The following is a 19,401-nucleotide window of genomic DNA, read 5'->3' on the forward strand; positions in this document are numbered from 1 at the left end:
ATCCACCTGATCTGCCTCAGGGTAGCAAAAGCCTCTTATCGGAAATCTGAAGTTGATGCTGCTTTGCCTCACTTTTATGGTCTCTGCGTCTGTCTCCCGAGTAAATAGATGCAAGACAAAATTTAAGGTCTTTCTCGGAATGGCAGGTGGTGACTAGTGGGGTGCCACAGGGCTCGGTATTGGGACCACAGCTGTTTACGATTTACATCAACGATTTAGATGAAGGCATTGAGAATAACATCAGCAAGTTTGCTGATGATACTAAGCTGGGTGGCAGTGTGACGTGATGAGGATGTTAGGAGAATTCAGGGCGAGTTGGATAGGCTGGGTGAGTGGGCAGATACTTGGCAGATGACGCTTAATGTGAATAAGTGTGAGGTTATCCACTTTGGGAGTAAGAAAAGGCAGATTATTATCTGAATGGTGTAGAGTTAGGTAAGGGAGAAATACAAAGAGATCTAGGAGTCCTTGTTCATCAGTCACTGAAGGTGAATGAGCAAGTGCGGCAGGCAGTGAAGAAGGCTAATGGAATGTTGGCCTTTATTACAAAGGGAATTGAGTACAAGAGCAAGGAAATCCTCTTGCATTTGTACAGAGCCCTGGTGAGACCACACCTGGAGTATTGTGTACAGTTTTGGTCTCCACGGTTAAGGAAGGACATCCTGGCTGTAGAGGAAGTGCAGCGTAGATTCACGAGGTTAATTCCTGGGATGTCCGGACTGTCTTACGCAGAAAGGTTAGAGAGACTGGGCTTATACTCGCTGGAATTAAGGAGATTGAGAGGGGATCTGATTGAAATATATAAGATTATTAAGGGATTGGACAAGATAGAAGCAGGAAATATGTTCCAGATGCTGGGAGAGTCCAGTACCAGAGGGCATGGTTTAAGAATAAGGGGTAGGTCATTTAGGACAGAGTTAAGGAAAAACTTCTTCTCCCAGAGAGTTGTGGGGGTGTGGAATGCACTGCCTCGGAAGGCAGTGGAGGCCAATTCTCTGGATGCTTTCAAGAAGGAGCTAGATAGGTATCTTATGGATAGGGGAATCAAGGGATATGGGGACAAGGCAGGAACGGGGTATTGATAGTAATTGATCTCAGAATGGCGGTGCAGGCTCGAGGGGCCGAATGGTCCACTTCTGCACCTATTGTCTATTGTCTTCCCCATCTCATTCAGTGCCACACATGGATTACCCTTCTGATCTTCCAGATCAATTACAGTCCTTTTGCTCTTAATACATCTGTAGAACCCCTTCGGATTCTCCTTCACCTTGTCTGATTGGGCAGCCTGGTGCCTTCTTTTAGCCCTCCTGATTTCTTCCTTAAGTGTTCTCTTGCAGCAAGCACCTCATTTGTTCCTACCTGGTATGCACCTCCTCTTTTTCTTTTAACCAGGGCCTCAATGTCTCCTGAAAACCAAGGTTGTCTACACCTGTTACCCTCGCCTTTTATTCCAGCAGGTCCACATAAAATTTGTACTCTCAAAATTACACTTTTGAAGGCTTCCCACTTAACAAGTACAGCTTTGCTAGAAAACAGCAAGTTGCAATCCTCATTTGCCAGATTCTTTCTGAGATTTCCTGAACACACCTGACAACCTCTTATCCAATGTACTGCAGGGGAGTCCCAGTCAGTACGTGGACAGTTATAATCACCTCCTTCAGCAATATTATGTTTCTTGCAATCTTTCTGCAGAATTCCTCAGATTGTTGGGTGCTCTGTAATATAGCCTCATTAACACGATCATACCAGAAGATATAGGAGCAGAATTAAGCCATTCGGCCCATCAAGTCTGGTCCACCATTTCATCATGGCTGATCCAATTTTCCTCTCAGCCCAAATCTCTGCCTTCTCCCTGTATCCCTTCAAGCCCTAACCCATCCAGAATCTATCAACCTCTGCCTTAAATATGCATAAAGAGGTGTCTTACTGTCTCTCCACTAACTATTCTGAACTCTGGCTCTTGTCCCCTTGCAACTCCAGTTTAAACCCCACCGTGCAGCCCGAGCAAACATTAGTCCCCTTCCAGTTCAGCTGCAAGGCACCTCACCTGTACAGGCTTCGGTCCCAAGTACATCAGAAAATTGTTTTATAATCCTGCTTCAGCTCCCAGATCTTCTTCCAAACAATCTTCCTCGAAGGATAATTGACAGGATTTTTTGGAACTACGCTCCGAAACCTAAAACTACAAGTGACGCAGACTCAAAAACAATTTAACTTGGCTTTGAACGAACACTTTTTCTTTTATTTCATGTTTGCACTTTGCACTATATTGCCTGTAATCAGTATTATTTCACACCACACTGCTGATGGGCCACTCCGTACAGGAGCTGCACTGGAACTGGGTGCTATTAACAACTGTCTCTTCATTACGGTTGATGGTAGTGGTTTGGTCAGAGACGCAGATCAGTCTGGTTCCACACCCCAAGGCCTCCAGGGCTCCGCCAGCTCTACCTTGTGCTTTTCACACATTCACCGCTCCGCTCTACGACTGTTCCTCCTTCATGTCTATATCCAGCAGCTCCACTTTCTGCTCCGCCCCTCTCTCCCTCACCTCCACCGCCTGCCTGGTCCTTTGAAGAATGGGTTCAACTGGAAATGCCAAAGGACAAAAATATGGTCAAATCATTTGAACAGGAGTGACTCAGCAAACAGACTGCATGCAGAGGGGGGTGGTGGGTGAATCAGAATTATCACTGACAAATGCTGTTAAATTTGTTATCTCTTGGCAGCAAGGCAAAAAACTTGCAATAAATTATAAGGAACATACATAAAAACTGCAAAAAGAAAGCAAAAATGATGAGACAGTATTCATGGGTTCATTGTCGGCTCAGAAATCTGACAGCAGTAGGGAAGCTGCTCCTGAATCGCTGAGTGTGTGTCTGCAGGCTCCTGTACCTCCTCCCTGATGGCAGAGGGGGAGAAGCTGTTCCTGAATCGCTGAGTGTGTGTCTGCAGGCTCCTGTACCCCCTCCCTGATGGCAGAGGGGGAGAAGGTGCTCCTGAATCGTTGAGTGTGTGCCTTCAGGCTCCTGTACCCCCTCCCTGATGGTAGAGGGGGAGAAGCTGTTCCTGAATCGCTGAGTGTGTGTCTGCAGGCTCCTGTACCTCCTCCCTGATGGCAGAGGGGAAGAAGCTGTTCCTGAATCGCTGAGTGTGTGTCTGCAGGCTCCTGTACCCCCTCCCTGATGACAGAGGGGGAGAAGCTGTTCCTGAATCACTGAGTGTGTGCCTTCAGGCTCCTGTACCTCGTCCCTGATGGCAGAGGGGGAGAAGCTGTTCCTGAATCGCTGAGTGTGTGTCTGCAGGCTCCTGTACCCCCTCCCTGATGGCAGAGGGGAAGAAGCTGTTCCTGAATCGCTGAGTGTGTGTCTGCAGGCTCCTGTACCTCGTCCCTGATGGTAGAGGGGGAGAAGGTGCTCCTGAATCGTTGAGTGTGTGTCTGCAGGCTCCTGTACCTCCTCCCTGATGGTAGCAGTGAGAAGAGGACATGTGCCAAGTGATGTTTCCCAACATTGAGGCCTCGTCTACTGGAGTCCTCGATGTTGGGAAGGTGAGGGAGCTGGCTGAGCTTACAACTCACTATTATGTTCTCTTTCTGAAGTACGTATTGTTGTAACTTAGTCATTTTTATACACAGCACTGTACTGCTGCCACAAAACAACAAACTATACGTCAGTGATAATAAACCTGATTCAGATTCTTTCATGCCATCCTGGCAAGAAACCAAACTAACACGTCACCGCCAGGTTGAGAATACCACCCGCGTCTCTTTCTCCTGGGACCCCTACCCAGACGAGTGCTCCCAGCAGCTTAAGCAAGCAGAAATATTCCCTGAGGGGAAAGCAGGGAGAGATTGTCTCACGTACCATCCATAGCGGAGCGCTCCCTCTGACTGTGCTGGATCTGTTTCTGCAGTTTCCTCCTCTTCTTCCCAGACAGTGTGATATTTGCTCTTTTATTGGAACTGCAAATGAGAACCATCAAACACGTGTAGTACCGCACTGCTTAACCCAACCCCTCAAAGAGCAATACCTGAGACTTGCACAGGCCACTGAGGACTGTGGCACAACAAAGGAATCTGGGAATACAAATCCACGATTCACTGATTCACGGGGAGATAGAGCTGTAAAGAAAGATTTTAGCACAGAAATCGAAGTGCTTTGTACAGGAGTTGGAACAGACGTTGGCGAGGCCTAATTTGGAGTCTTGTGTGCAGTTTTCATCACCTACCTACAAGGAAGATATTAATAAGATTGAAAGAGCAGAGAGAAAATGTTCACAGTCTTGCTGGGACCTGAGGATCCGAGTTACAGGGAGAATTTGATATCGATAGCGTAAATGCAAGCAGGCTTTTCCTGCGGAGGTTGGGCGAAATGACAACTAGAGGTCGTGGGTGAAAGGTGAAATTTTCAAGAGGAAAGTTCTTCGTTCAGAATGTGGTGAGAACATGGAACAAGCTGCCAGCAGAAGTGGAAGTGCAGGTTTCATTTCAGGTAAGTTTGGACAAGTACATGGATGGGAGGGATATGGAGGGCTAAGGTCCTGCAGGCAGAGAAACATTTTGGCATTGGCTAGATGGGCTGAAGGGCCTGATTCAAAGAGCAGTCATTTGCTATTCAGGCAAAGTAACCTTTGACCAGAACAGGAGAGGAAACCGACAGACGGCTGTGGAATTCCAGAGGGATAGGAAGTTGTAGGAAAGGCCGTCGGCTTTAAACTTGAGGTATTAAACTTGAGGCCAGAATTGGAAGAGTGCAGACTGTGGTTTGGGGATTGAATCAGGAGAGAAGGAGAGGGGGTTTCAGATCGACCCAATGCCCCCGGTACTTCAAGTCTCTCAGTGCACAAACATTTCCCGATCCAGGATAAACTCGGACCAGGCACCCATGGCCCCTGGGAAAGGGATGTGGAGAGAGCACTTTCTGACTGAGCTGACACACACAAAATGTATCAGGAACTCAATAGGAAACGAATGAACAGCAGACGTTTCAGGCTGAGACCCTTCCTCAGGACTGAGGTGATGCCACATCGGCCTGTGACAGCAGAAAGTGGGAGCTTAACCGATTGGCATGAGACCGGTGCAGCGGCTGCTCTCTCACCATCGCTTCTTCAGGTGATGGATGGTGATCAGACCCTCGTCAATCACAGCGCCAACTATAGCCTTCCTCTTCGCTTTTCTGGCAACCCGTCGCCTCTTGAAAAGCTTCCTCTGTAACTCCTGCAGAGGCCACAGGAGGAAAATAATTAAACACAAGAGGTTCCACAGATGCTGGAAATCCAGAGCAACTCACACAAAATGCAGGAGGAACTCAATCGCTCAGGCAGCATCCGCGGAGAAAAAGCAATCAGTCAAGGGGGGAGGCAGGTGGTAGGCGAGGGGGAGAGGGAATACGAGGTGTTTCTCCTCCAGCCCGAGAGAGGAGGCCGGGACAGGGAAGCTGAATTGAAATGATGGGCCACCAGCAATGAGCAGGGGAGGCAAGCAGCCTCCCTCTCCCTCACCCCCTCCCCTCCACTCCTCTCCTCTCTGCCTCGCCCCTCCATCCTCATCCCCCACCCCTCCCCTCCACTCCACTCCTCTCTGCCTCGCCCCTCCATCCTCATCCCCCACCACTCCTCTCCTCTCTGCCTCGCCCCTCCATCCTCATCCCCCACCCCTCCACTCCTCTCCTCTCTGCTTCGCCCCTCCATCCTCATCCCCCACCACTCCACTCCTCTCCTCTCTGCCTCGCCCCTCCATCCTCATCCCCCACCACTCCACTCCCCTCCTCTCTGCCTCGCCCCTCCATCCTCATCCCCCACCCTCCACTCCTCTCCTCTCTGCCTCACCCCTCCATCCTCATCCCCCACCCCTCCACTCCTCTCCTCTCTGCCTTGCCCCTCCATCCTCATCCCACACCCCTCCACTCCTCTCCTCTCTGCCTCGCCCCTCCATCCTCATCCCCCACCACTCCACTCCTCTCCTCTCATCTCTGCCTCGCCCCTCCATCCTCATCCCCCACCCCTCCACTCCTCTCTGCCTAGCCCCTCCATCCTCATCCCCCACCACTCCACTCCTCTCCTCCTCTCTGCCTCGCCCCTCCATCCTCATCCCCACCCCCCCACTCCTCTCCTCTCTGCCTCGCCCCTCCATCCTCATCCCCCACCACTACACTCCTCTCCTCTCATCTCTGCCTCGCCCCTCCATCCTCATCCCCCACCACTCCACTCCTCTCTCATCTCTGCCTCGCCCCTCCATCCTCATCCCCCACCACTCCACTCCTCTCCTCCTCTCTGCCTCGCCCCTCCATCCTCATCCCCCACCCCTCCACTCCTCTCCTCTCATCTCTGCCTCGCCCCTCCATCCTCATCCCCCACCCCTCCACTCCTCTCCTCTCATCTCTCCCTCGCCCCTCCATCCTCATCCCCCACCCCTCCACTCCTCTCCTCTCTGCCTCGCCCCTCCATCCTCATCCCCCACCACTCCACTCCTCTCCTCTCTGCCTCGCCCCTCCATCCTCATCCCCCACCCCTCCACTCCTCTCCTCTCTGCCTCGCCCCTCCATCCTCATCCACCACCCCTCCACTCCTCTCCTCTCTGCCTCGCCCCTCCATCCTCATCCCCACCCCCCCACTCCTCTCCTCTCTGCCTCGCCCCTCCATCCTCATCCCCCACCACTACACTCCTCTCCTCTCATCTCTGCCTCGCCCCTCCATCCTCATCCCCCACCACTCCACTCCTCTCTCATCTCTGCCTCGCCCCTCCATCCTCATCCCCCACCACTCCTCCTCTCCTCTCATCTCTGCCTCGCCCCTCCATCCTCATCCCCCACCACTCCACTCCTCTCCTCTCATCTCTGCCTCGCCCCTCCATCCTCATCCCCCACCACTCCACTCCTCTCCTCTCATCTCTGCCTCGCCCCTCCATCCTCATCCCCCACCACTCCACTCCTCTCCTCTCCTCTCTGCATTGCCCCTCCATCCTCATCCCCCACCACTCCACTCCTCTCCTCTCTGCCTCGCCCCTCCATCCTCATCCCCCACCCCTCCACTCCTCTCCTCTCTGCCTCGCGCCTCCCTCATCCCCCACCCCTCCACTCCTCTCCTCTCTGCCTCGCCCCTCCATCCTCATCCCCCACCACTCCACTCCTCTCCTCTCTGCCTCGCCCCTCCATCCTCATCCCCCACCACCTCTCTGCCTCGCCCCTCCATCCTCATCCCCCACCCCTCCACTCCTCTCCTCTCTGCTTCGCCCCTCCATCCTCATCCCCCACCACTCCACTCCTCTCCTCTCTGCCTCGCCCCTCCATCCACATCCCCCACCACTCCACTCCTCTCCTCTCTGCCTCGCCCCTCCATCCTCATCCCCCACCACTCCACTCCACTCCTCTCCTCTCTGCCTCGCCCCTCCATCCTCATCCACCACCCCTCCACTCCTCTCTGCCTCGCCCCTCCATCATCCCCCACCACTCCACTCGTCTCCTCTCATCTCTGCCTCGCCCCTCCATCCTCATCCCCCACCCCTCCACTCCTCTCCTCTCTGCCTCGCCCCTCCATCCTCATCCCCCACCACTCCACTCCTCTCTGCCTCGCCCCTCCATCCTCATCCCCCACCCTCCACTCCTCTCCTCTCTGCCTCACCCCTCCATCCTCATCCCCCACCCCTCCACTCCTCTCCTCTCTGCCTTGCCCCTCCATCCTCATCCCCCACCCCTCCACTCCTCTCCTCTCTGCCTCGCCCCTCCATCCTCATCCCCCACCACTCCACTCCTCTCCTCTCATCTCTGCCTCGCCCCTCCATCCTCATCCCCCACCACTCCACTCCTCTCTCATCTCTGCCTCGCCCCTCCATCCTCATCCCCCACCACTCCACTCCTCTCCTCTCCTCTCTGCCTCGCCCCTCCATCCTCATCCCCCACCACTCCACTCCTCTCCTCTCATCTCTGCCTCGCCCCTCCATCCTCATCCCCCACCACTCCACTCCTCTCCTCTCCTCTCTGCCTCGCCCCTCCATCCTCATCCCCCACCACTCCACTCCTCTCCTCTCTGCCTCGCCCCTCCATCCTCATCCCCCACCACTCCACTCCTCTCCTCTCCTCTCTGCCTCGCCCCTCCATCCTCATCCCCCACCACTCCACTCCTCTCCTCTCCTCTCTGCCTCGCCCCTCCATCCTCATCCCCCACCACTCCACTCCTCTCCTCTCATCTCTGCCTCGCCCCTCCATCCTCATCCCCCACCACTCCACTCCTCTCCTCTCCTCTCTGCCTCGCCCCTCCATCCTCATCCCCCACCACTCCACTCCTCTCCTCTCCTCTCTGCCTCGCCCCTCCATCCTCATCCCCCACCACTCCACTCCTCTCCTCTCCTCTCTGCCTCGCCCCTCCATCCTCATCCCCCACCACTCCACTCCTCTCCTCTCTGCCTCGCCCCTCCATCCTCATCCCCCACCACTCCTCTCCTCTCCTCTCTGCCTCGCCCCTCCATCCTCATCCCCCACCACTCCACTCCTCTCCTCTCTGCCTCGCCCCTCCATCCTCATCCCCCACCCCTCCACTCACCGTACGAGGACGGTTGATCTTGCCTCCCGGCGCCATGCTTGCTCCACTCTCACCGGATATGTCGTTCCCGTTCACCCTGTCAATTATCGCCAACCAGCCATTGGCGAGCCGGGGGCGGGTCCAATGTCGTTCCCGTTCACCCTGTCAATTATCGACAACCAGCCATTGGCGAGCCGGGGGCGGGTCCAATGTCGTTCCCGTTCACCCTGTCAATTATCGACAACCAGCCATTGGCGAGCCGGGGGCGGGTCCAATGTCGTTCCCGTTCACCCTGTCAATTATCGACAACCAGCCATTGGCGAGCCGGGGGCGGGTCCAATGTCGTTCCCGTTCACCCTGTCAATTATCGCCAACCAGCCATTGGCGAGCCGGGGGCGGGTCCACTCAGACTCCGGAGACAATCCGGTTCTGCAGCGGAATAAACTGTCGCTGTTTCGGCGGGCGGAGACCGAGTTCCTCCAGCATTTCATGTGTTGCGGTTCAGATTCAAAATCTGGCTGAAATATGCTACTTGCGGCAGCAGTACATTGCGATGTATCTTTAAAACTATAAATTACAATAAGTAGTATTATATAAATTAATTATTTAAGTAATGCAAAAAGGGGGCAAGATAAAAATACTGAAGTAGTGCTCATTTTCCTTTCAAAAATCTGATGGCAGAGGGGAAGAAGCTGTTTCTGAAATGTTGAGTGTGTGCCTGAGGCAATGAGAAGAATTGATTTTCAGTTCAGTTCAGTTTCAGTTTATTGTCATTTAGGAACCACAAGTGCAATGCACCAGACTACACCAGAAAATCCACATAACGTTTGGCAATCCCCAAGTCCAGAGTCCGGAGAGGCTGCTGCGTATTAATATCGCGCTACCGCCTTAGCGCGTTCCCCGGAAAGGAGCTCCAAACTCACCAGACAAAACAAGACTACCCAGACACACCAAGTCAGGAGACCAACTGGTGTGTTCAGAGTGATGTGGACACCAAGGAATTTCACCCTCAACCCCAGATCCAGTGATGTCCATCTCCATTCCTCCTGCAGTCCACAACCAGTCCTTCGTTTTTGCAACATTGAGGGAGAGTTTGTTTTCTTGACACCACTGTGTCAGGGTGATGACTTCCTCTCTGCAGGCCACCTCGCTATTGTTTGAGATCAGGCCAATCAACGTAATGTCGTCAGCAAATTTAATTAGCAGACTGGAGCTGTGGGTGGTGACAAGGAGTAAAGGAGGGACTCAGTACACAGCCCTGAGGGGCTCCTGTGTTGAGAGTCAGAGGGGTGGAGGTGAGGGAGCCCACTCTTGCCACCTGCTAGCGATCTGACAGGAAGTCCAGGATCAGCTGCACAAGGCCGAGGTCTCTGAGCAGCTTGTCGAGCCTGGATGGAACTATAGTGTTGAATGTTGAACTGTCGTCCAAGAACAGCATTCTCACATAGGCATCCTTCTTCTCCAGATGTGTAAAGACAGTGTGGGGAGCTGTGGCTATTGCGTCGTCTGCCAATCGGTTGTGTCGGTAGGTGAATTGTAGGGGGTCCAGTGTGGGTGGTAGCAAGCTGCAGACGTTGTCCTTGACCAGCCTCTCAAAGTGTTCCTAATGACGGATGCCGCCTTTTTGAGGCCTCGCTCTTTGAAAACGGGGAGCCCAGAGTCCATGATGGAGCTAGCAGAGTTTCCTGTGTGTTGCTCAGTGGGAATCGCCTGCTTTGCCAGAGATGCCTCCCTTCCACCCCTTTTACCGTTGTGTTCTCTTCCCTCTCCATCCCCCACTCCTCCTTCTCTCTCCCCTCAGCTCTCCACATCTTCCTTCTCCATCTTTTAAGTTGCTTCTCTCCTCTCCATTCCTCCTTCCCTCTCTCCCAGCATGTCCCCGTTCCTTCCTTGTCTCTATCCTGCTCCTTCACAGACTTGCTTCTCTCCTCTCCATTCCTCCTTCCCTCTCTCCCAGCATGTCCCCCTTTCTTCCTTGTCTCTATCCTGCTCCTTCACAGACTTGCTTCAGGTCCTCTCCTTCAGTCACTGGAAGTACAGTGCTGCTTCCCGGGGCAGCTGTGCCTACCCTACGGGTGCTCTTTCCCTGGCCCTGCAGACAGGAATAGGAACAGGAACTGGCTGAATGCTCCACCTACTGCGGTTATGGCTGCTCTGCTGAGGACCATTACCCCGAATCCCCACAAATATGCAGTGAATGAGTGTTCACACCCCAGGAGTAAAAGCCCCAAAGTTTCACCCCCCATCTCAGTGAAGAAGTGTTCCCCCATTTCCTAAAGGAGCCTGTCAAACATTGCAAGGATTGTTTTTATTGTACTTTCATTCTTTCGAAACGTCAGACAGTACAATAGCAGAGGTCAGCATAATACATTGACCATTGGGTTCAATTTGCTCATCTCTGGGCTCTCTCGGACCAACCTCCCACATCCCAAAGATGTACGGGTCAGGCTCCTGTGCCTGTCGCAATGAGAAGAGGACTTGCCCTGGGTGATGGGGGTCCTCACCTTTTTGAGGCATCACAATTTGAAGGTGTACTCAGTGCTGTTGCCCATTATGGAGTTGGCAGAACTTGCCACTTTCTGCATACATCGTTTCATTAAGGTAAGGTAAAACTTTATTTATCCTGAAGGAAATTGTTGCTGCAAGGTTGCTCAGTCAGAGATATGTACTTCAAAATGCAAAATAGAAGCATTGAGGTATGAAAAAAATACAAAAAGTGTATTCAAAAGTAACAGTGCAAAATACAAACGTGCAATGAAACCATCTCCTTAAATGGCTAAGGAGGAGGAGTTGCGTAGGCACAGGGAGAAGGATCTCCTCTGACGTTCAGTGTGGCCCCTCGGTGGAATCAGTCTGTTACTGAATGTGCTCCTCTGTGTGTCCAGTGTGTTGTGGAGGGGGTGAGAGGGATTGTCCACAATGCTCTCAGACACAACCCCCAGAACAGAATCAGCCTTCCTGACCAGCTTCTTGGCATCAGCTGCTCTCACCCGGCTGCCCAGCAGACTACAGATTGCTGGCCACCACTGAGTCACAGAACACGGTACCGCAGACGATGAATGACCGGACCCTCCTCAGGAAGTACAGTCAGCTCTGTCCCTTCTTGTACAGAGCCCCTGATTTTTAGTCCAGGTGAGTTCCCAGGTATTCGTAATCCCAGATGACTTCTACATCCATTCCCTTGATGGATGAAGTCGAACAGAGAGCAGGATGAAGTACCCGTGGTCAGCTCCATTATTTTGTAAAGATTAAAATGTGAGCAAGATTAAAATCATCGAGGCGAGAGCAGAAAACTAACAGTGATGTCTGCCTGGCATCCCTACTGTTCTAACTGTACAAATCTAAAGTAGTAAACAATAAATAAACTGGAGAAAAATCTACCTACAGCTTTTTCACCTTCTCTTGCTCAAGCCTCTGGGCACTGAAGCCTCAAATAACATTGCCCATGATGATTGGCATGTGGTGTGTCCTCCGACCAGCCAGGTGGCAGTGCACCAAGTGTTGATTGGCATGTGGTGTGTCCTCCGACCAGCCAGGTGGCAGTGCACCAAGTGTTGATTGGCATGCGGTGTGTCCTCCGACCAGCCAGGTGGCAGTGCACCAAGTGTTGATTGGCATGTGGTGTGTCCTCCGACCAGCCAGGTGGCAGTGCACCAAGTGTTGATTGGCATGCGGTGTGTCCTCCGACCAGCCAGGTGGCAGTGCACCAAGTGTTGATTGGCATGTGGTGTGTCCTCCGACCAGCCAGGTGGCAGTGCACCGTGTTGATTGGCATGTGGTGTGTCCTCCGACCAGCCAGGTGGCAGTGCACCAAGTGTTGATTGGCATGTGGTGTGTCCTCCAACCAGCCAGGTGGCACTGCACCAAGTGTTGATTGGCATGTGGTGTGTCCTCCGACCCGCCAGGTGGCAGTGCACCAAGTGTTGATTGGCATGCGGTGTGTCCTCCGACCCGCCAGGTGGCAGTGTGTCTGTCACATGGCCGGTATCTCTGGATACACCTTTCCAGCAGTGGCTGCTCCACTTGTCCCTGCCTTATTTTTATTTGTTTGATGGCTGATTGGCTGATGTACGAACGCCAGTCTGCTGCAAATCAAGATCTTATGTACTCAGTTGGTAAACCTGAGTGTGCTATATCTTCTCATGCTTCAGATCTCCGACTGGCCTCGGTTCAAACACCAGTTCAACATGCTCTGGGTCCTGGATCCTGCCGCTTCTCTGCCTCAACTCGGCCTGGCTCTGAAATTGATCAAACCTCTGGTCTTTCATCACCATGGGCCTACGTACCTCACTCAGTTCTGCCGCATCAAATCACCTCCAAGTCCAAAGAAAAGTTACAGGCTAGAGCTTGCGGTGATTGTTCATCAGAAAAAGTGCGAAGAACAAAGTATGTAGTTGTTTTCAAAGTTAATTCCAAAGTTCAAAGTAGATGTTATTATCAAAGTACATATATGTAACCACATACAACCCTGAGATTGATTTTTGTGGGCATACTCGATAAATCTATAGAACAATGACCATAACAGAATAAATGAAAAACTGCACCGACTAGGACGTTCAACCAGAGTGCAGAAGACTACAAACTGTAAGTACAAATGGAAAAAAAGGAATAACAGTCACAGAAAAGTGCAGCACAAAACAGGCCCTTCGGTCCATCTAGTCTGAACTGAAACCATTTAAACCCCCGACTGTAGCAGGACCATAGCCCTCCAGACCCCTCCCATCCCTGTCCAATAACTTCCCACTGATATCAGGCTCATCGGCCTCTCATTTTCAGAGCCTTTCTTAAACAGCGGAACAACATTGGCTGTCCTCCAATCCTCCAGTACCTCTCCCGTCTCTAAGGATGATTTAAATATCTCTGCAATTTCTGCACTTGGTTCTCACAGGGTACAAGAGAGCACTTTGTCAGACCATGGGGATCTATTCACCCTGATTTGCCTCAAGACAGCAAACACCTCCTCTTCTGTAATCTGTACCAGCTCCATCAAGTTGATGCTGCTTTGCCTCACTTCTGTCGACTCTGTTTCCATCTCCCGAGTAAATACAGAAGCAAAAAATCCATTTAAGATCTCTCCCACCTGTTTTGGTTCCACATGCGGATTACCATTCTGGTCTTCCAGAGGGCCAAATTTATCTCTTGCAATAATAAATATCAAGAACATGAGGTATAAGGGACCAGATACATAGAAACATAGCAATAGCGCAATACAGGCCCTTCAGCCCACAAAGTTCTGCTGAACATGTCCTTACCCACAGCCCTCTATTTTTGTAAGGTCCATGTACCTATCCAGGAACCACCACCGCTGCCATTCCACGTACAATGAGGACTTAGGTATGTATGGCCTTATGCGTGGTAGGTCAAGTCCAAACAATCACAGAGTTTTTTTGAGAAAGTTACCAGGAAAGTGGATGAAGGTAAGGCAGTGGATGTTGTCTGCATGGACTTTAGTAAGCCATTTGACAGGTTCCTGCATGGGAGGTTGGCCAAGAAGGTTCAGCCGCTCAGCATTCAGGATGAGGGAGTAAATCGGATTAGACATTGGCTTTGTGGGAGAAGCCGGAGAGTGTAGTGAAGGGTTGTCTCTCTGACAGTGGCTAGTGGAGAGCCACTGTGCTAGGTCCTCAGTTGTTTGTCAACTATAATCAATGGATGATGATATGGTTAACTAGATCAGCAAATCTGTGGATGACACCAAGACTGGGGGTGTAATGGACAGTGAGGAAGACTATCATTGAAAGTGGCATCACAGGTAGATAGGGTCGTAAAGAAAGCTTTGGGCACATTAGCCTTCATACAACAATGGGTCAAGTATGGAAGATGGGATGTTCGTATAAGATGTCAGTGAGGTCTAATTTAAAGTACTGTGTGCAGTTTTGGTCACCTACTGACAGGAAAGATGTAAACAAGGTTGACAGAGTAGAGATAAAATTTACAAAGGTGCTGTTGGGTCTAAGGAAAGATTGAATAGGCTTGGTCTTCCGTGTTCTTTAGAACAGAGAAGATTGAGAGGAGATTTGATAGAGTTATACAAAATTATGAGGGGTAGAGATAGGGTAAATGCAAGCAGGCTTTTTCCACTGAGGTTGGGTAGGACTACAGCCAGAGGTCATGGCTGAAGAGTGAAAGATGAAAGGGGAAACTTCAGTCAGAGTGCGGGATATTTGCCAGCACAAGTGGTGCGTGCAATCTTGATTTCGATGTTTGGATGGGTATGTGGACAGTCGGGATATGGAATGCTATGGTCCTGATCAGGTTGTTGAGGGTGGGCAGTTTAAACGGTTTTGGCATGTTGACCCAAACAGCCTGTTTCTGTGCTGTTCTTCTTTATGACAGTATGAAAAGTCCTTGAAAATGAGTCCATTGGTTGTGGAAACATTTGAATAATGGGGCAAATGAAGGTGAGTGAAGATATCCCCTTTGGTTGAAGGGTGGTCCGAGTCCCGAGTCTCCTGTACCCCTTTCCTGCTGACAGATGCAAGAAGGGAGTATGAGGGGTGGTGGGGTCGGGAGGTTCCAGATGCTGGATGCTGTTTTCCTGCAACAGCATTTCATGCACTTCAACTTAATGGTGGAGGGCTTTGCCTGGGTCATATCCACTACTTTCTGTGAGATTTTCTGTTTCAGGCCATTGCTGATTGCAGCCACTCAATAAACTCTCCACCACACGTTTTAGATGTCATGCCAAATCTCTGCAGAGTCGTAAGGAAGTAGAGGCGCTGCTGTGCTTTCTGCATAATTGCACCTCTGCAATAATGCCTCTGATGAGGACTGGCTCATGGACCTCTGATTTCCCTCTCCTGAAGTCTATAAGTTCGCTGATGACACGACTGTGGTGGGTCTCATCAGCAAGAACGATGAGTCAGCTTACAGAGAGGAGGTGCAGCAGCTAATGGACTGGTGCAGAGCCAACAACCTGTCTCTGAATGTGAACAAAACAAAAGAGATGGTTGTTGACTTCAGGAGGGCACGGAGCAACCACTCCCCGCTGAACATCGACGGCTCCTTGGTAGAGATCGTAAAGAGCACCAAATTTCTTGGTGTTCACCTGACGGAGAATTTCACCTGGTCCCTCAACAACAGCTCCAAAGCAAAGAAAACCCAGCAGCGTCTCTACTTTCTGCGAAGGCTGAGGAAAGTCCATCTCCCACCCCCCATCCTCATCACATTCTACAGGGTCGTATTGAGAGCATCCTGAGCAGCTGCATCACTGCCTGGTTGGAAAATTGCACCATCACGGATCGCAAGACCCTGCAGCGGATAGTGAGGTCAGCTGAGAAGATCATCGGGGTCTCTCTTCCTGCCGTCACGGACATTTACACCACACGCTGCATCCACAAAGGAAACAGCATCATGAAGGACCCCACGCACCCCTCATACAATCTCTTCTCCTTCCTGCCATCTGGCAAAAGGCTCCGAAGCATTCTGGCTCTCACGACCAGTTTCTTCCCCCAAGCTATCAGACTCCTCAATACCCCAAGCCTGGACTGACACCTTGCCCGACTGTCCTGTTTATTATTTATTGTAATGTCTGCACTGTTTTTGTGCACTTTATGCAGTCCTGGGTAGGTCTGTAGTCTAGTGTAGCTTTTTTCTGTGTTTTTGTTTTGTAGCTCAGTCTAGTTTTTGTAATGTGTCATGTAACATTGTTGAGAAACGTTGTCTTTTTACAGCAGTTATGGTCGAAATGACAAGAAAGAGTTATTTGACTTGAGCCCCTCCTTGGTCCCGTTGACCCTGGAGGCGAGGCAAGAGCGCCGCCCTGCCCGTCATTGGCCAGAAAGAAGCTGTCAATCAAGAGCCCCGCCCACTCGCCTTTGCTTGCCGCCAATGGGAGAAGCGGCGCGCTGGAGGTCACGTGGTGGCCTGCTCTAATGGGAGAAGCGGCGCGCTGGAGGTCACGTGGTGCTCGGCTCCAATGGGAGAAGCGGCGCGCTGGAGGTCACGTGGTGCTCGGCTCCAATGGGAGAAGCGGCGCGCTGGAGGTCACGTGGTGCTCGGCTCCACTGTCGCTCCCCCGTTGGCATGGTGACGGCTGACCGACCATGGCGCTGCTCGCCTCCCGGCTCCGGGCCTTCGGTTTGTTTGCTCCGGTGCTCGTCCAAGGTGAGGCGGGCATCAGCCAGCAGTTCTGGGCCCAATGCTTCGGTACCTCCTGTCCATCGGACCTTTAACCAGTCCCGCAGAGAGAGTCCCCGTCCTGCCCAACAAAATCATCTGCGACACCGCGGCTTTGAGGCCCAGACCTCGTCCCAACGTCCGACTCAGGCGAGTCAAACCTGTGGCCTCTCCTATGCAAACAGGTCTCGGATGTCAGACGTATAAGGTTGTTGAGGGATTGGACACGCTGGAGGCAGGAAGCATGTTCCTGCTGATGGGCGAGTCCAGAACTAGAGGCCACAGTTTAAGAATAGGGGGTAGGCCATGTAGAACAGAGATGCGGAAAAACGTTTTCACCCAGAGAGTGGCGGATATGTGGAATGCTCTGCCCCAGAAGGCAGTGGAGGCCATGTGGCGAACTACATATACCTGTCTGAACACTCCCCCTGCTGACTGCTCCTGTATGAAGGCGATTGGAGGCACTGCTCCTCCCTCAGTCTCCAGGATGTTGTGTGATGGTCTCTTGCTGCTGATAGTGCTCTCTCTTCCAGCTAATAAAAGCCTATCTCTTGCCTCACATCTCCGAGGGTTATTGATGGTGCATCAGGCCAAGTCTCTGGATGCATTCAAGAGAGAGTTAGATAGAGCTCTTATAGATAGCGGGGTCAAGGGATATGGGGAGAGGGCAGGAACGGGGTACTGATTGTGTATGATCAGCCATGATCACAGTGAATGGCAGTGCTGACTAAAAGGGCCGAATGGCCCACTCCTACACCTATTGTCTATTGTCAGTAAAGACACAACCGGACGATATATAGTCCATTCGAAATCTTCCGTCGCCATTACTGCCCCCGGTACAGTGCGCCTCTCCTCCGGCAGCTGAGAAGCAAACGGCCCCGCAGCCCGAGGCCCGAGATCACTGATTACAACTAAAACAGAAACATCAGAGCCAGTCGTCTGCCGAGCAAAACCCTGGGAAGACAGCTTCAACTCCGTGTGAACACATTGCCACAAGTGAAATGCACAGCTTCATCCCCTCACCCCGGGGCTTCAGGTCCAGTCGTCACTGGGACTGAATAGGTCCCCTCCATCCGCCCCAGCTTTCAACCAATCAATCAACAAGTCCAACTTGCAGCATACCAGATCATACCCTCTTGAATTGCACGCTGACATTGTATTTGGCTTCCTCAGCACTAATTCAACCTGTAAATTAACCTTTAGGGACAAGGACTCCCAAGGCCCTCTGCACTTTGGGTTTTGAATTTTCCCTCCCTGTGTGAAGCTGATGATAATGTGGCAGCTTGGTGAAGCAGCATAGATAACCATGCGATGGCACTATAGGAGTTACAGATGGGCAATCTGCCTTTAAAGAGGAGGAGAGATTTCCCACTGTGTGTAAATGATCCAAATGTGAACACAGTTTTCAGTGGCTGGGAAGACTAGAACATACAAATTAATGAGAAGCCAAGTCATGCATTTCCTAAAAAGGGTCAAAAAGTAATTCTCCCACTTAGAGGTAGTGAAAAAGGTTGTAAGTAAATAGATTTTAGCAGACAAGTGAAATTGTTGGATTAACACTGATTTTTGCTGTTTTAGATGTTTGGTCTGAGCTTACAATAACGCATAATAGCAGCAGTGCTCACCAAACGATTGAACTAAAATGCATTTCTTCAGAGAATGATAGCAGATTTGAATGGATGAAAAGTGAAACCGACATAGCGTCTGTTTATAAACTGTCCGCTGACAATTCCAGCTTGTATATTCCTGATGCTGACTATGATGATTGCGGATTATTTACCTGCATTGCAACAAATAATAGTTTCGTTGAAAAAGAAACATTCAATTTAGTTATTGACGGTGAGTTTCATTAGCACCTCAAACCACTGGGTGAGCTGACACAATGTCAGGTGTCTACAGTAAACAATTTTAAATGTTATTTGCAAAGGGAAGGGATCTGGGTCTTTATTTATAAATGTTTCTGCAAATTCTGGCTTTTATTGTCATTCATAAAATCATAAAAAAAAATCAGACGTTCCCCACTCTCAACTTCCCTGCAACTTCAGAAGCTTCTTTGTTTTAAAGATTTTTTTGTATTATTGAGAGGCAGCATGGAATCAGCCCTTCTCAGCAACCCCTGATAGATCCTAATCATGGGACAACTTACAGTGACCAACTAACCCACCAACCGTGCACCATTGCATTGTGGGAGGAAACCTCAGCACGCAAAGAAAATCCACGCGGTCACAGGGAGAATGGACAAACTCCTTCCAGGCAGCAGCAGGAATTGAACCTGGGTAAAGGGTTGTGCTACTGTGCCACCCTTCTGTCTCCTTCATGTTGTAGATCTGGGACAAAAGAGATGGGGGAAGATCTTAAATAGTACTGTTGGGGGGGACAGCCTACCTGGTGGGAGTGACAGTGGCCGAGCCTCTGGCACAGAGGACGGCCCTGTAGCTCAGAAGGGTAGGGTTAGAAGAAAGAGGTCCATAGTAATAGGGGACTCAATAGTCAGGGGCTCAGACAGGCGTTTCTGTGGAGGTGACCGGGAGTCCTGGATGGTAATTTGCCTCCCTGGTGCCAGGGTTCGGGACGTTTCTGATCGCGTCCAAGATATCCTGAAGTGGGAGGGTGAAGAGCCAGAGGTCGTGGTACATATAGGTACCAATGACATAGGAAGGAAAGGGGAAGAGGTCCTGAACCGAGAGTATAGGGAGTTAGGAAGGCAGTTAAGAAGAAGGACCGCAAAGGTAGTAATCTCGGGATTACTGCCTGTGCCACACGACA

General features: G+C 51.3%; 2 protein-coding genes across 7 annotated transcripts in view; one reads left to right on the forward strand and one right to left on the reverse strand.

Annotated features, from left to right (window-relative positions):
- Positions 1-2,215: 2,215 nt before the first annotated feature.
- c5h11orf98 (chromosome 5 C11orf98 homolog) lies at positions 2,216-8,675 on the reverse strand. The gene is made up of 4 exons (XM_059957520.1): positions 8,539-8,675; positions 5,100-5,218; positions 3,867-3,964; positions 2,216-2,589 (listed from the first exon to the last, which is right to left on the reverse strand). The coding sequence occupies exons 1-4, from the start codon at positions 8,572-8,574 to the stop codon at positions 2,483-2,485; spliced, it is 360 nt and encodes a 119-aa protein (XP_059813503.1). The 5' UTR covers positions 8,575-8,675; the 3' UTR covers positions 2,216-2,482.
- Positions 8,676-12,252: 3,577 nt separating this feature from the next.
- LOC132385439 (uncharacterized) overlaps positions 12,253-19,401 on the forward strand; it is a 234,833-nt gene continuing 227,684 nt past the window's right edge. For 2 of the 6 annotated variants that reach the window (XM_059957513.1, XM_059957509.1), the window contains exons 1-2: positions 13,524-16,623; positions 18,214-18,474. In XM_059957513.1, the coding sequence (XP_059813496.1) occupies positions 16,563-16,623; positions 18,214-18,474 (322 nt within the window). In that variant the 5' untranslated portion in view covers positions 13,524-16,562. Of the gene's footprint in view, positions 12,904-13,018; positions 13,102-13,523; positions 16,624-18,213; positions 18,475-19,401 lie in introns of those variants that run through there. The other 4 variants (XM_059957511.1, XM_059957510.1, XM_059957512.1 and 1 more) reach the window with 4 other exon arrangements.

This window comes from Hypanus sabinus (genome assembly GCF_030144855.1).
Source record: "Hypanus sabinus isolate sHypSab1 chromosome 5 unlocalized genomic scaffold, sHypSab1.hap1 SUPER_5_unloc_2, whole genome shotgun sequence".
NCBI lineage: Eukaryota > Metazoa > Chordata > Chondrichthyes > Myliobatiformes > Dasyatidae > Hypanus > Hypanus sabinus.